The sequence below is a fragment of the Notolepis coatsorum genome (genome assembly GCF_963971535.1).
Source record: "Notolepis coatsorum genome assembly, chromosome: 2".
Classification (NCBI taxonomy): Eukaryota; Metazoa; Chordata; class Actinopteri; order Aulopiformes; family Paralepididae; genus Notolepis; species Notolepis coatsorum.
The window spans coordinates 85099113-85115841 of NC_140166.1; the positions used below are offsets into that span (position 1 = coordinate 85099113).

General features: G+C 47.5%; 1 protein-coding gene across 4 annotated transcripts in view; it reads right to left on the reverse strand.

The window, feature by feature from the left end:
• Positions 1-16729, reverse strand: part of dennd5a (DENN/MADD domain containing 5A) — a 92152-nt gene that overhangs the window by 26090 nt on the left and 49333 nt on the right. For 2 of the 4 annotated variants that reach the window (XM_084309017.1, XM_084309016.1), the window contains 7 exons: positions 11128-11318; positions 8264-8581; positions 5483-5698; positions 4887-5121; positions 4712-4801; positions 3267-3417; positions 1926-2019 (listed from right to left, as the gene is read on the reverse strand). In XM_084309017.1, the coding sequence (XP_084165143.1) occupies positions 1926-2019; positions 3267-3417; positions 4712-4801; positions 4887-5121; positions 5483-5698; positions 8264-8581; positions 11128-11318 (1295 nt within the window). The remainder of the gene's footprint in view (positions 1-1925; positions 2020-3266; positions 3418-4711; positions 4802-4886; positions 5122-5482; positions 5699-8263; positions 8582-11127; positions 11319-16729) is intronic. The other 2 variants (XM_084309019.1, XM_084309018.1) reach the window with 1 other exon arrangement.

Genomic DNA, 16729 nt, shown 5'->3' on the forward strand with positions numbered 1-16729 from the left:
CTCTTGTGTGTAAGAACATGAGGTCTCTGATTGTAAACTGAACTTTCTGCTGTGGCCACAGAGAAATAATTAAACTATGCTTTCTATTTTTTAATAACTCGACTCAGAATGATCTATACACGGCTCATCTTTTGTCCTTTAATATTTTCCATAACAGGGGGAGGGTACGTTTTTAGCAAAAGGTCAATTTCCACTCTAAACATTTCGGCTGCGGTTACATTAGGGCCAAAACGATTCGTTTTCATTTCGCTTTTCAGAACGCTGCGTATTGGCAGGCAAGTTAGACGTTGTTTTGTCTCGTGAGCATCGAGTGATGTATATACATGTAGTACAATGCCAAAGCAGTTGGTGGCGATGTAGTTCAAACATGAAGGCCATTTTCAACCAATCAGAAAGGTTGAACGCGTCACTACACTTCCTGCTAAAAAACAACAAAGCCACCATCTTTAAATAACTCGCGTGAGCCATTTAGCAACATATCATTTATTTTTCAGCAAGAAACAAAGTGCAATAAACAAAAACTGATACATTCACTGTGTGTTCTGCCTCATTTGTTGATAAAAACAAAACCAACATCAACGCAATTTACCACCAAGAGCGGAGAGTTTAGTCTCACAAAAAAGATCGCCGATTTTGTTAGCTTACGTGCTAACGTGATTGGGATATGCCATTATAATAGTATAGCATTGTGGCTATCGTACATTAACCTAGTAACGTTAATGCTAGTAGAATGAATGGATGAAAACGTTATTTAACAGATTGCAGAATGGGTACAATACAATACGGCTCAATACAAACAATTGTTAAGGGGATGCAGACTGTTGTAGTTTGGACTGGGTTCCTTATAACAATAACTTGACAACACATGAGCTTAGTTTAGCCGCAGCTACAGGCAATCTGAGGACGCAGCTGATATCCTGTATAGCCAGCCCCTTATGGCCGGTTGGTGTCGGGAGACATCTAATTATATTAATTATAGCGCGATATTGCAAGTGACTCCCAGAAATAGTTCTGATGTTTGGACTAATGGACAGAGTCGAGGTCCAGCCAGGGGAGAATTTGGCGTCGGTGTCTACTACTGCTCATGGGCATGAACGGCTCCGTTTCTGTTGCGCAAATTACATGGCACTGTTGTCGGGGAGTTTTCAAAACGATTCCTAACGTTGCCGCTAGGAAAACGCGTTTTCCTGTCAAAACGCTGTTTCCTTTTAACTTGGACATACAAACGTAATCATTCGACAATACAACGTTGCCGTTTTCCCCCAGTGTAACCATGGCCTTAGATGATGTCGTCTATCAGGCTCTGGTGGGAGGGAGGAGAGGACCACATGGGGTGGGAGAGGGGGGGGATTGATGCAACGTGGGCGTGGTGTGACGGCTCCGGCCACACCCACTGCTGACACATCATCACATACCACATCCACAGTCACCGACTTTAGACAGGGCTTGTAGGCCTGGGACCACCAGTAGTAATCCAGAAACAGCAGGAGCTGAAGCTCCGGTAACAGACACTCCACATGCTAAGAGAGAGAATGTGTGTGGTGTGTGTGTGTGTGTGTGTGTGTGTTGAGAAAGAAAGAAAGAAAGAAAGAAAGAAAGAAAGAAAGAAAGAAAGAAAGAAAGAAAGAAAGAAAGAAAGAAAGAAAGAAAGAAAGAAAGAAAGAAAGAAAGAAAGAAAGAAAGAAAGAAAGGGGCAACAGTATAGAGAGTAGGGTAAGAGAAACACAGGCAGAGGGTGAGAAAGCAAATAACATACAAAACAAGACAAAAGAAGAACGAGTAAAAGACAAAAGCTTTTTAAAACATAGAAAGCAAGTTAAGTGAAGCGAAAAAAAATATGTGTGAAGCAAAAAATAACGATAAGACGATAAATGCTAGGCATGGACATGTTGCCCAGGGCAGGCATCGTCGTGGAGGCCTCTCACCTCTCTCTGGTCGTTGTCCAGATACAGATGCTCCGCGTGCTGCTTCTGACGGTCCCTCCTCCTCCACTGGGCAGGAGCACTTCTCTTGGTCCATCTGAAAAACACCCAAACAACACAGCTTTGACATGCTGCTCCGCTCAGTAGAAGCCAATAAAACAACATCCCAAGCAGAGATAATAAAGGTATTATTCCCTTCCTGTGTGGGCAGTTGCTCTAATTGTCAGAGACGATAGTAAGGAAGAGAGAAGGTCGTATATCCGACGCTGCGATCATATAAACGCATGTTTTATGATGGAGTTTCGGTAAAGTACACGTAAAATAGACGTTACCTTTGGTTTAGAGGTACTCCATTTCTCACTTAAGAGTCCAAAAGTGTCTTGAATCAGAACAGGATCAATACATATAACGTTAGGTAGCCCTCATCCGTCTTCTTCATCTGCTCGGGCCAGACTATTCCTCATCGGTCAGTTTGATTATAGTTGTTTTACGTTTTACCAGTAGTGCTTAGTCCAACAAACGCACATTATCGTCCATAATCATCATCCATATAAAATAAACATTTTGTCTTTTTCATAATATCCAATAGTTCGCTCTAGGCAATCGTGATTGTCGACCGTGTCCTGCTCACTGCTGCTCACAACGAGTACCTAGTTGTTTGGGGGCTGGCACTAACACACTAATAGCTGGCCCATGTTCATAAGGTAGGCGATACTGCCACCTGGCGGATTTCGATCGTCATTGCAATTCCAACATTGTGCCAGGGAGCTCCGGCTGGATGTTTAGAACGGGGATCAAAGGAAAAAGATCAAAGGATCCAAAAACAAGTATACTCGTTATTGGCACTTAACACTTGGCGGCGAAACACGAGTATACTCGTTATTGGCGCCCAATGAGTTAATCAGTACACTACTATCTCTGGGCACTAAAAGGCATTGTTTCATATATTTTGGCGTGGGGGGCATGTTGCAAAAGGCTACGAGTAGGATTCAAACCCACGACGTCACATAATATGTGCCTTAGCCCGCCGAGTCTCCAGGACAACTCAGGTGAGGATTTTTTTGGTTTGTTTTTCTAATATTATTAAATAAAAAGGTACATTGTTTACATCACATTTACATTTAGTCATTTCGCTGAACGCTTTTATCCAAAGCAACTTACAAGTTCTGTACGACTACAAGTCATCAGGAAGGGCACAACTCTATCAGCTGAGTAACAATGTTCATCAAAGTGTTGCGTGTTACAGTGTAGGTTAGTTTATTAGGACAAGTGCATGACAGTAAGGTTAGTTAGGGTTAGATATCTTTTTGTTTGTTTAATGTGAAAGGAACGGGAGGAACTCACTTGTTGCTGATGGGTCCGGTGGAGAGCACGTCCGACTGCAGGCGCGGGAAGAAGCCGTGCTCGTAGCGTCCCTGACCGATCTTCATGTCCAGCAGGTGGGGGTGCAGGGCGGTGTGGTCGATCTTCGCCACTCTCATCTCAATGGCCTTCTCTGTGGAGGAGATAACGAGACGGGGGAGACGGGTGCACCAGGTTACATGACGACTACAGAGTTGATGCAACAACATGTAATCAATCAGTTGTTATCATTCGTTGGATTACTTAGTAATGTGTTTGGAGGGGGGTTGGAAAGAACTCTGATGATGAGATTACAGACGCAGATGTTATTTTGTACATCTTGATATAACGGTCAGTACCCCCAGAGGTCCACAATGGAAATAAGCCTTTTGGCTTTATTGTGTTTTTAACCTCGATGATTTTTTAAATTTATGTAATGTATGTATTCCTGCTGGGCAGTTTTATATGTATCTTTTATGAATTATCAAATAAATGCAATCAATCAATGGTTGTAACGCTGGATGTTGAAAAATACCTTTCAAATATGACCTGCACATTTTAACAAATTGTCTGTTTAAGTAAATAAGAAGTCATTAAGTAAATAAGATTACAGTGCAGAGTTTGAGTGTAATTACATTATGGATTACAATGTTAAGCTACAAAAAGAAAATGTAAGGTTGATGGATATATTTCAACCAAATTTTTTCCCAAGCTACACTGCTAGCTGTCTGTTAAAAATCCAATAAGTTAATAAATAAAAATGTGATCACAATAGAAAAATCCAATGCTTAACAATATTATCGCCACATAATCGCAATTTTTTTAGACTAAATGGTAAAAGTGTGTTTTGAGATGCTGTTACCGCCATACTATCAGACCTTCACCACCACAAACCTGATCTCGTATCAGAGCTTACTTTCAACCCCCCCCCCCCCCCCCCACCACCACCACCACCACCACCGACACCTTCCACCCCCAGACACCACCATGCTGTGAGTTATCACACCACCGTCAACACGGGTTTCAACACCGTTAAAAAGGAGGATTATGCTCCTCTCAGGTTAGTACAGAATTGACGACACGCATACAATGCATACTGGATGGAGAGGAAGCACCCGATTACATCTGTGGTGAGAGAGGTAATCATCTATAGAGCTTCTCACAAGGGTTCTGCTGCTGTTCCGTTGCCAGGGGGCGACAGCTCTGGCCCCCGGGTTTTATTTCTATTGGATTAGCAAAATAGCTATTGGCTTATTCACATCGTCGAGTCAGAAACGCTCTATAGTCGGGATGTTGATGCATAAAAACAAATCACGTGTTTGAGCTAAGGGTGTGTGTGGCCCGGGGTAACCCGCCATCCCATCAGTCCTGGAGTGTAGCTCCCATAATGCATTGCACGCACGTTCAGAGACCCGCCACCGAGGGACGTAATAAGATCAAAGGGTTACTAAGGGCCGCCTGGTCCTTCTCTAGCTCAATGGCATGAGGTTCCGGGGCAACAAAATCCACTTTCTCACATCGCTTTCTGAGCAGCTTGTCTGAAAGAAACATTCACATCCGTCAGTGAAGCAAATACAAAAAAAACACGTCAAATTAGTTCCTTTCACACCATATCTCTCTTACCCGCCTCGTCCACGTTGGTGCACCGCTGGTACATGGAGGTGCGCAGCGTGGGCGTGCGCACGTTCAGCATGCGGACCTTGTCCACGCGGGAGTCGAACACGCGCAGCGCGTGCTCCTTGTCCTCGTCGTCGTGACAGAGGATCTTGCCGTCGATGAAGGAGGCGAACATCTGCGTCTCCAGGAAGCGGGACAGGAAGGGCAGGTAGGGCTCCGGCTGGTCGGAGAGGAAGGAGGCCTGGCGGGATAGAGGTGTTATTATCCAACGGGATTGATGAGTAACCCAGTCAGTCAGTACCATCCAGAACCTCCTCCCAACGCTCTGCCGCCAAAGCCACCCCCAAACCCCCCAGCCATGCCGATCGATTACTTAGAATCTTTTTTACATTCGAGTTACGCTTCACAACCTAAACGTTATGTCTAAAGAAATGCACACAGGCTCACTCACTACACTGTACCACAGAGTAGAATAGAATAGAAGTACTTTATTGATCGCGAGGGAAATTCAGCACTACAGATCGCTCACAATAAACATTTTAGGTACTCAAAAATCACAAATAAGAATAATAGAAAAGGATAATAGACAAGAATCATCTCACCTTGTCAAAGTTCTGCATCTGGTCCCGGTTGCTGAACCAGGACTCCTTGTCCTGACTGGGCTGGATGACGAACACCTCGTAGTCGGCGAACATCTGGGTGAAGCGGTTGGCGAAGACCTCGCGCACCTGGATGTTGAGCCGGTGCATCTTCAGCTCCTCCTCGTCGCACTGAGCCCTGCCCTCCTTGTTGCCGCCGGCATCCTCTCGCACGTCCAGCTGAGGCGCGGGAAGAAGACCGGAGAACGACAGACGAGAGACAGGGACACACACGAGGTTATGAGACGGGATGTTTACTCGAGTCAGTGAGAAGAGTCGGACGCGCCGCTATGCTTTCTTTGTGTTATCTTTTTTTTTTTTTTTTTTTCACTTTTTCTCCCATTTTTTTTCTATATTTCCTCCCATCCCAATTTCCTATCGTCCAATTCAACCCTCCCCTGTCACGAACGCTGTTTCTTGCCTCCCACAAGCCGGCTGCAATGTGGACTAAGTCATACATAGCACAAGTCCCCTCCGGTACTTGAGGTAACAGCAGTCGCATCTTTTCACCTGCGCAGCTCGATCTCTCAGTGGCGAGGAGTAACGCGTGGGAGGCTCACGCTGCCCCCGACACTTCCTGATTCTACTGCGCAGGCGCACCAACCGACCTGTAGGAGTCGCTGTCCACAACGCCCGATCCCCACCCATCAGTTTCCCACCCCCTAATATGGCCAATGTGTATTAGTATGAACGACCAGCTAAACTGAAAGCAATGTGGAGCGCTGGGCTCGAACAGGCAAGCCCAGCGTCTCAGTCATTCGTGGCGAGCGCCTTGCCCACTACGCCACGTAGCCGCCTTTCTTTGTGTTATCTTATCCGACGACTGCCGTCACCCAGCTGCTGGAAAAGTGAGAGGACCGTGGGAGAGGAAGTGTAGGACATTCCTTTTCATTCACGGACACACACGCCTCACTTATAAATCATATTAAATAAACGGAGTACTCTTACATGCCCACATGAGAGAGAAATTGAGAAGTGTAAACAGAGCCATCGACCCGCTGCCCCTCACCATGACTCATGCCTTGCCCCTGTAGTCCTCTGCAGTGGCAACAGCAAGCCACCGTGAAGCCTCAACTGTTGAAAGCTCCAATCCCTTCAACTGCTGGGTCGAAAGCTCCAATCCCTTCAACTGCTGGGTGGAAAGCTCCAATCCCTTCAACTGCTGGGTGGAAAGCTCCAATCCCTTCAACTGCTGGGTGGAAAGCTCCAATCCCTTCAACTGCTGGGTGGAAAGCTCCAATCCCTTCAACTGCTGGGTGGAAAGCTCCAATCCCTTCAACTGCTGGGTCGAAAGCTCCAATCCCTTCAACTGCTGGGTCGAAAGCTCCAATCCCTTCAACTGCTGGGTGGAAAGCTCCAATCCCTTCAACTGCTGGGTGGAAAGCTCCAATCCCTTCAACTGCTGGGTCGAAAGCTCCAATCCCTTCAACTGCTGGGTGGAAAGCTCCAATCCCTTCAACTGCTGGGTCGAAAGCTCCAATCCCTTCAACTGCTGGGTCGAAAGCTCCAATCCCTTCAACTGCTGGGTCGAAAGCTCCAATCCCTTCAACTGCTGGGTCGAAAGCTCCAATCCCTTCAACTGCTGGGTTGAAAGCTACAATACCTTCAACTGCTGGGTTGAAAGCTACAATGCCAGCAGTTCAAGCGCTTGTAGCTTTCGACCCAGCAGTTGAAGGGATTGTAGCTTTCGACCCAGCAGTTTAAAGAGCTTGTAGCTTTCGACCCAGCAGTTTAAAGAGCTTGTAGCTTTCGACCCAGCAGTTGAAGGGATTGTAGCTTTCAACCCAGCAGTTGAAGGGATTGGAGCTTTCACTGCAGCGTGATCAGCGTATAGACTAGTTTATAGACTAGTGGCGTTTGCTTTCCTCTGATCACACTGCAGACACAGAGACGTCTTATAACTAGCAGCTAATCCATCCGTTCATCATCCTTATGAATGTTTCTTGTAAAAACCTACCATCTATTACCCACAGTGCTATGTAGCCCATTCAAACCCAGTTTGAAAGCCAATTTCCCGTTGATGATAACGTGGCAGACATCTATATCATGAGTTTAACACCAACGATGTGGCGTCATGGAAGCGAAGCATGAGGGCAGATTCACAATATAACCCCGTTTCATCCTCATCAACTCCCCCCGGGGATGACCACGCTGCTCGACCCCCTCCAGACTGACCCCCGCTCTCACCTTCTGCAGACTGACCCCCGCTCTCACCTTCTGCAGACTGACCCCCGCTCTCACCTTCTCCAGACTGACCCCCGCTCTCACCTTCACCAGACTGACCCTCGCTCTCACCTTCTCCAGACTGACCCCCGCTCTCACCTTCTCCTCCAGACTGACCCCCGCTCTCACCTTCTCCAGACTGACCCCCGCTCTCACCTTCTCCTCCAGACTGACCCCCGCTCTCACCTTCTCCAGACTGACCCCCGCTCTCACCTTCTCCAGACTGACCCCCGCTCTCACCTTCTCCTCAAGACTGACCCCCGCTCTCACCTTCTCCAGACTGACCCCCGCTCTCACCTTCTCCTCAAGACTGACCCCCGCTCTCACCTTCTCCAGACTGACCCCCGCTCTCACCTTCTCCAGACTGACCCCCGCTCTCACCTTCTCCTCCAGACTGACCCCCGCTCTCACCTTCTCCAGACTGACCCCCGCTCTCACCTTCTCCAGACTGACCCCCGCTCTCACCTTCTCCTCAAGACTGACCCCCGCTCTCACCTTCTCCAGACTGACCCCCGCTCTCACCTTCTCCAGACTGACCCCCGTCCTCTTGACCAGAGCCTGCAGCCGAGCGATGGTCGCGTTCTCCCGCAGCAGGTAGGAGTTGAGGGGCGAGCCGGCCAGGTTGCCGTTGCGCCTGTCGGAGAGCGTGTCGGCGGAGCGGAAGGCCCGGTGTCGGGGCTGGTGGCTCTCGCCGGAGCGCAGGCTGCCCTCGGGCGACACGCCGAAGCCCAGGAGCGCCTCGGAGATCTCCTGGATGAACTCCAGCTTGTTGGGGAACTGGGGCAGGTCCTCCGGGAGCTCGATGAAGTGGTTGTCGATGTCCACGAAGCACAGGTTGGCCTGAAACGAGACAGGATGGCAATCGTTGTCCTCTCAAGATTCAAGAGTTTTATTTGTCACATACAGACACGAGACATGCAGTGAAATGTAGGTGGCCATGCCCGCCTTGATTGTGCAAAAATACAAATAATAAAATAGAGTAGACGTGATAAAAGAGTAATAAGAATAAAATACAATGCTAAGCTTAAGAATAAAGGCAATGAGTAATATACAATAAGATACAAATATACAGATCTGTTTTTTAAAGTGACCTTTTTGTAGTGTATTTGTGTGTGGGGTGTGTGAGAGTGTAAGTGAGGATGTGTGGCGTGTGTGTTCATGTGTGTGGAGAGATCAGTGATGATGATGATGATGCGACATCACGTGATGATATGAAAATAAAGGATTTTTCAAATAAATTTTTTCTCCTACGAAATAAGCTGTGACCTGTTTTGACCTGCACCTCAAAGAATCGGAATCGAGAATCGTTTAGAACAGGAATCGAAATGGAGAATCGGAACCGGAATCGTTCAAATCCAAACGATGCCCAACCCTATCCCTACGTTAGGAGAGGATCAGACAAGAGGAACACAGGTCTGTCCTGAGGGGAGCCTGCTGTCTTACATCTCACTGCTTTCCACCTGAAGAAATGATTTGCTGCCAAGTGACATATTCCACCTTGAGGTCAGCTTCTCGAACTCATTTTGTTTATCATTTAATGAAGAATGTAAGATTTCATTTTAAATTTGTTTCTTTAGTTGATCATTTTTATTGTGTTTTTATATAGTTGATTGTTCGAGATAAAATAAACAGCTTACAATGAATGGTAGCGGACATGACCGGTTAGCCCTAGGCATTGTCCAACTAACACCTCTCCCGAAGGATAACCGGAACTGTCTGCTACCATTCATCCATAAGCTAGACTAACATGCAGCCAGATAGCTTTCTACTGAACGCACAGAGAGGAAACTGGCATCCATCTTCTTGTCTCTCTCTGGAGAAGACAGCTAATTTAAGTTTTAAAAAGGTGTCCAATGTGATCACAGCCTAGAGTGAGTGAGTGAGCTAGCATACCTCCTGTGAGTGAGTGAGTGAGTGAGTGAGTGAGTGAGTGAGTGAGCTAGCATACCTCCTGTGAGTGAGTGAGTGAGTGAGTGAGTGAGTGAGTGAGTGAGTGAGTGAGTGAGTGAGCTAGCATACCTCCTGTGAGTGAGTGAGAGAGTGAGCTAGCATACCTCCTGTGAGTGAGTGAGTGAGTGAGTGAGTGAGTGAGTGAGTGAGTGAGTGAGCGAGCACACCTCCTGTGAGTGAGTGAGTGAGTGAGTGAGTGAGTGAGCGAGCATACCTCCTGTGAGTGAGTGAGTGAGTGAGTGAGTGAGTGAGTGAGCGAGCATACCTCCTGTGAGTGAGTGAGTGAGTGAGTGAGTGAGTGAGTGAGTGAGTGAGTGAGTGAGCGAGCATACCTCCTGTGAGTGAGTGAGTGAGTGAGTGAGTGAGTGAGTGAGTGAGTGAGTGAGTGAGCGAGCATACCTCCTGTGAGTGAGTGAGTGAGTGAGTGAGTGAGTGAGTGAGTGAGCGAGCATACCTCCTGTGAGTGAGTGAGTGAGTGAGTGAGTGAGTGAGCGAGCATACCTCCTGTGAGTGAGTGAGTGAGTGAGTGAGTGAGTGAGTGAGTGAGTGAGTGAGCGAGCGAGCATACCTCCTGTGAGTGAGTGAGTGAGTGAGTGAGTGAGTGAGTGAGTGAGCGAGTGAGTGAGTGAGCGAGCATACCTCCTGTGAGTGAGTGAGTGAGTGAGTGAGTGAGTGAGTGAGCAAGCATACCTCCTGTGAGTGAGTGAGTGAGTGAGTGAGTGAGTGAGCGAGCGAGCATACCTCCTGTGAGTGAGTGAGTGAGTGAGTGAGTGAGTGAGTGAGTGAGTGAGCGAGCGAGTGAGTGAGCGAGTGAGTGAGTGAGCGAGCATACCTCCTGTGAGTGAGTGAGTGAGTGAGTGAGTGAGTGAGCAAGTGAGTGAGCGAGTGAGTGAGTAAGTGAGTGAGTAAGTGAGTGAGTGAGTGAGTGAGTGAGTGAGTGAGTGAGTGAGTGAGTGAGCGAGTGAGTGAGCGAGCATACCTCCTGTGAGTGAGTGAGTGAGTGAGTGAGCGAGCGAGCGAGTAAGTGAGTGAGTGAGTGAGTGAGTAAGTGAGTGAGTAAGTGAGTGAGTGAGTGAGTGAGTGAGTGAGTGAGCGAGTGAGTGAGCGAGCATACCTCCTGTGAGTGAGTGAGTGAGTGAGTGAGTGAGTGAGTGAGTGAGTGAGTGAGTGAGTGAGTGAGTGAGTGAGTAAGTGAGTGAGTGAGTGAGTGAGTGAGTGAGTGAGTGAGTGAGTGAGTGAGTGAGCGAGCGAGCGAGCGAGTGAGTGAGTGAGTAAGTGAGCGAGTGAGTGAGTGAGCGAGTGAGTGAGTAAGTGAGCGAGTGAGTGAGTGAGCGAGTGAGTGAGTAAGTGAGTGAGTGAGTGAGCGAGCGAGTGAGCGAGCATACCTCCTGTGAGTGAGTGAGTGAGTGAGTGAGTGAGTGAGTGAGTGAGCATACCTCCTGTGGCAGCTCCAGCTTGGTGCGGTCGTCCTGCCCCCCGTTGGAGTGCAGGCCCATGAGGTAGGGCACGGGGGCGTCCAGGAAGTGCAGCAGCGAGGCAGGCAGGATGGGCACGTACACGTGCTGCCACTGGAAGGGGAACATTAAGGCCGTGATGCTCTCTGCCACCGCCATCAGCCTCTGGTAGTCTGTAAGATTGAAGATTATCGTTTTCAACTTTATTGTCAATGTACACAAGGCAATTGACATTTGTCCTGGAATACACCCTCAGTGGCGGGGATTGAACCAGCGACCTTTCGCTCACAGCGGTTCTCAAACTACGGGTCGCGACCCAAAGTGGGGTCATGGGTAGGTGACAGTGGTGTCGCGCATTGGCAAGTAATTCTTTTTCAAATTTAAATAAATGTGTATTGATAACATAGTGGTGTAATAACATTTTCTAATAAATATGCATGATGCAAGTTCAACAAGGTGTGCTTTTATTTTGATATTCCTTAATTCCACGTTGAAATTACGTGATACATTAAGTATCCGGTTCGCCAAAGAAAATCCTAAATAAAATGGGGTTGTGGTATAAAAAAGTTTGAGAACCCCTGCTCTAGGACATCCTCCTGTCCCCCTACTAACTATTTAGGAGCAGTGGGCACTGCAGCCACAGTCATGCGCATGCGGAACAGTATATTAATGTATATCCTATACATTACAGATACAGAAAATAATAGAAACACAAACAGAAGCCCCCCCACCCCATAGTAGTGATTAGGGGTGTAACGATGCAACCTCACAACGATTAATTTCGATTACGATTATTCAGGCAACGATTCAATGAATCATAAAATCTCTTCATTTGACACATTAGAATCGATGCATTTCGATTAATCGATGCATCGTTACACCCCTAGTAGTGATACACACACACACACACACACACACACACACACACACACATAACTACTAGCAATTGCTTTACAGACAAATGGCCATTTCAGCTTTCTTTCTACAACTTGTTCATTGCATCTTGTCCTCTGTATCCCTCATGGGCAGCTTAGTTCCAGGCTCTGGACTGTGATGCTTGTTACTAGACAGTGGTCTCGGCCAGATGCTTCTCTAGGCTCTGGACTGTGATGCTCAGGAGTGCACCTGTGACCCCTGTTTCCATCACACAGTGATGCACATCGACAACAAACTGAACGGGTCAAAACATGCAGAGGCACTGTACAAGAAGGGCCAGAGCCGACTCTACTTCCTCAGAAGGCTGAGATCCTTCAATGTCTGTACAAGGATGTTGAGGATGTTCTATGAGTCGGTGGTGGCGGGCACCTTCTTGTACGCTGTGACCTGCTGGGCCAGCGGACTGAGAGCAGGGGACACAAACAGGCTGGATAAGCTGGTCAGGAAGGCCAATAGCGTGGTTGGGGTGGAGCTGGACTCTCTAGCGAGGGTGGCGGAGAGGAGGAGCCTTGCTAAGCTCCAGGCCATCAGGGAAAACCCCTCCCACCCACTATACACAGACCTGGCTGACAGGAGGAGCATGTTCAGTGCTAGGCTCACACTACCTAAATGCAGCACTGAACGGCACAGGAAGTCCTTCATTCCAACAGCCATCAGACTATACAATGCATCACTGTGCCTCACTGCATCACTGAGCACAGAGTGACAGTTACCATCTTCCTGGACTCTTACTTTTGAAACAGCACTGTGCAATATTACACCTACTGTAGACCTCAGTATATTTTTACTGTATTTATTTACTCTATATTTTATGCTATTTTGATTCCATTATATTCTATTCTTATTTAGGCAATTTGATTTGTTTTGCTATTCTTAGTAGTAGTAGTAGTAGTAGTAGTAGTAGTAGTTTATTTTTTGGTGGTCTCAGATGCTTCTCTAGGCTCTGGACTGTCGCAGCGTCCTTAAGGGTTTCACACTCTAGTCAAGTGTTGGATTTGGATCCATGCCATGCCATGTCCTGTTTATCTACATTCCAGTTCTATCTGAACAAGACTCAACTCTATATTCAGCATCGGCGGCTCCGTCTCTGCTAGTCTGGTGCCAAAATAACTACCAGTCCTTCATTTGGCCTTCCGCTGGTCCCCCAGACAAGGCTCCCTAATGTCCCCCAGACAAGGCTCCCTAATGTCCCCCAGGCTGGGCTCCCTAATGTCCCCCAGGCTGGGCCTCCCGTCTCACCAGGCTACCTCTCCCAGGACGGAGGCCAGAGGCTCAGGGGACAAGAATACTAATATAGGCCGTTCCTCTCCCAGAATGAACCACAACAACAAGAAGCCCTTTCAACACATGAAACCGGCTTACCGGGGGTCAAACACAAGCACACACAGTGCATGTTAACGCGCACGCAACAAGCAAACACACGTACACATTCCTACATGAGAGGCAGACCCACATAAACAGCTGCAATAAAAAATCTGGAAAAAATAGCAACACTGTCCCCACCGCTAACTGCAGAATTCTGTGCTGGGAGTAGGGATGGGTACCTTTCACATTTGAACCGATACCGGTACCAGTACCTGTGAATCGATACCGGTACCCAACGGTACCTTTTTTCGGTACTTTAGTCTCAAGAAATTTAATTTAATTTAAAAAATCCAAACTTCAAATAACTACAATTTCGACAGTTTTCGCCGTGTACGGCCCATGGAGACATTAACGTGTGTTGTCGGGCCTTACAAATAAATTTGATTTGATTTGATTTGATTTAAGTGGGAGGTAGCATAACAGAAGTGGGAGGTAGCATAACAGAAGTGGGAGGTAGCATAACAGGACCAGAAACTGAAGCCAGTCCTAGTGATTGAAGGGTTTATGCGTGCATACTGCATAGTGAATGACAGCATGGTGAATGGTGAGTGAAAGTTCTGAGTGAAGTTGTGTACAGGCCTCTTCACAACTTTACCCAGATCATAGAACGTGTGCGAGGAGGCTCCATTTTTTATATACAGTATATATTATATATATATAAGGGCTGACCCCTATTAGTCGATTAGTCAACTAATCGGTCGAAAGGAGCCGTAGTCGACTGCCAACCTCTTAGTCGAAAATCATTCTTTCCAAAAGAAAAGAGGCCTAGAAGCGTGGCTAACGCTAATGGCACGCATAGAGGCTAACTACCTAAGAAAACAGGCACAGAAAGAGGATTTCACCCATCTAATGAACACACTAGACTGGACAAATATCAAGATGTATCCATCAGTGGACCAATTGCATGCTTTCGCAGAGGACAAGAAGCCTTCAGTCGACTCCTTCAGACATTAAGCACCCCCCACAGCCCAAATGGAATGATAAAAATATATATATATATATTATACTTTTTTTTTTGTAGTAGTAGTAGTAGACTAATAGTCGACTAACGGCAAATTTGGGCCAATCATAGTCGACTATCCAAATCCTTAGTCGGGGACAGTCCTAATATATATATATATGTATATAAATCCTAGGATAAACAACAAACCCAACAGAGTTAGGAATAGTATCCCTGATCCATGTCAGTTTGAATTAAAAAGGAGCACCACTCAAAGTAAGAATTACAATATGTACGATATATATATTCCAATATTATTTCCATGGCCTAGGAAGGTTCAGTCAACATGAGTGGCTCTCTTCCAAAGCAGAAACCAGAGAAGTAAGAATCAAACCTGTGACGTCATCAGGCATGACGTCTGGTGCTGTGCCGTTGACAATGAATGAGAGACTGATTGTGTGGAATGTGGACCCACAGAGTGTTTGTTTTCTTAGTTTATAACCATTTTATTCTATAGTAGTGATCTCAGTTCTGAAACTGTCCCTTTTACCATCTTAACCCAATTCATTGTCCACGGAGGAGCTCATACCTGACGACATCACACGTTTGGGTTTTAGCGCTCCATAGTTGTTCGATTTGGGAGAGGGTTGTCCATGTCCACTAATATTTCTAGATCATAGGAACAAAATGCATGTACGGATTCTGGAGCGAATGGGTTCATGGAGATCATTTGCCGTTTCCGGCACTGTCCGCTTCCATTCATTGTGCTAAGCTAGGCTAACGTGCAGCCAGATAGCTTTCTACTGAATGCACAGAGAGGAAACTGGGATCTATCTTCTTGTCTCTCTCTCTCTGGAGAAGGCGGTAAGCTACTTTTCCAAAATGTTAGCGTGTTCCTTTAACATTAACACTTTAATCGCCATGGGTTAAATTCATAATTTACCATCCCTCGCCAGCTCTATTTGTCTATGGAGAAGTTCCCCTTCTTTGCAGGGCTATAACTTTTTAAATTCTATTGCTAAATAGAATAGAATACCCTCCCCACTCCTCCAGACCATAGCACCAGACATCCTCCCATTCCTAACTGCAACCATCAACTCCTCACTCAACTCGGGGGTGGTCCCCACCTCCCTAAAACAAGCCAGAGTCACGCCGCTCATAAAAAAACCAACCCTGAACCCTACCGTCATAGGCAACTACCGTCCTGTCTCTCTTCTCTCCTTCCTTTCTAAAACACTTGAACGTGCTGTATCCAACCAACTTACTGCTTATCTCTTACAGAATGACCTCCTAGACCCTAATCAGTCAGGCTTCAGGACTGGTCACTCCACAGAGACAGCCCTCATTGCGGTCACAGAGGCACTTCACTTAGCAAAAGCGAAAGGCCTCTCCTCTGTCCTGATTCTCCTAGATCTATCTGCAGCCTTCGACACAGTCAACCACCAGATCCTCCTTGCGGCCCTCGCAGGAATGGGAGTGGCTGGCTCTGCGCTGACATGGCTGTCATCATACCTCAATGACCGCTCCTACCAAGTGTCATGGAGAGGGACCCTGTCGGCCACCCGCCCCCTGCGGACGGGTGTCCCCCAGGGCTCGGTTTTAGGACCCCTTCTCTTCTCCCTCTACACTAAATCACTGGGTAACATTATCACGTCTCATGGCTTCTCCTACCATTGTTATGCCGACGATACTCAACTCTTCCTCTCCTTCCCTCCCTCAGATATCCACGTCTCTGAGCGGATCTCGGCCTGTCTGTCCGACATCTCAGCCTGGATGACGTCCAACCACCTCAAACTGAACCTAAGCAAAACAGAATTGCTCCACCTGCCGGCCAAATCCTCCCCCCTAACCGACCTTTCAATCACAGTCGAGAATACAGCTGTGACTGCGTCCCCGACCGCCAAGAACCTTGGTGTTGTCCTCGACGACCAGTTGAACTTCTCTGCTCACATCGCAGCGACGACCAGAACCTGCCGATTCCTCCTGAGCAACGTCAGAAGGATACGCCCCTTCCTGACAAAAGAAGCCACCCAACTCCTCGTCCAATCAACAGTCATCTCCCGCCTCGACTACTGCAATGCACTGCTCGCTGGCCTCCCGGCCACTGCCACTAAGCCTCTTCAACTCATTCAGAACGCAGCGGCCCGCCTGATCTCAAACCTACCGAAGTCGGCCCATGTCACCCCACTTCTTAGGGACCTGCACTGGCTCCCCATTGCTGCACGAATCCGCTTCAAGGCCCTCGACCTAGCATACCGTGCGGCAAAGGGAACCGCTCCCGCCTACCTCCGGTCAATGGTCTCTAACTACACACCCTCAAGACCCCTACGCTCTGCATCTTCT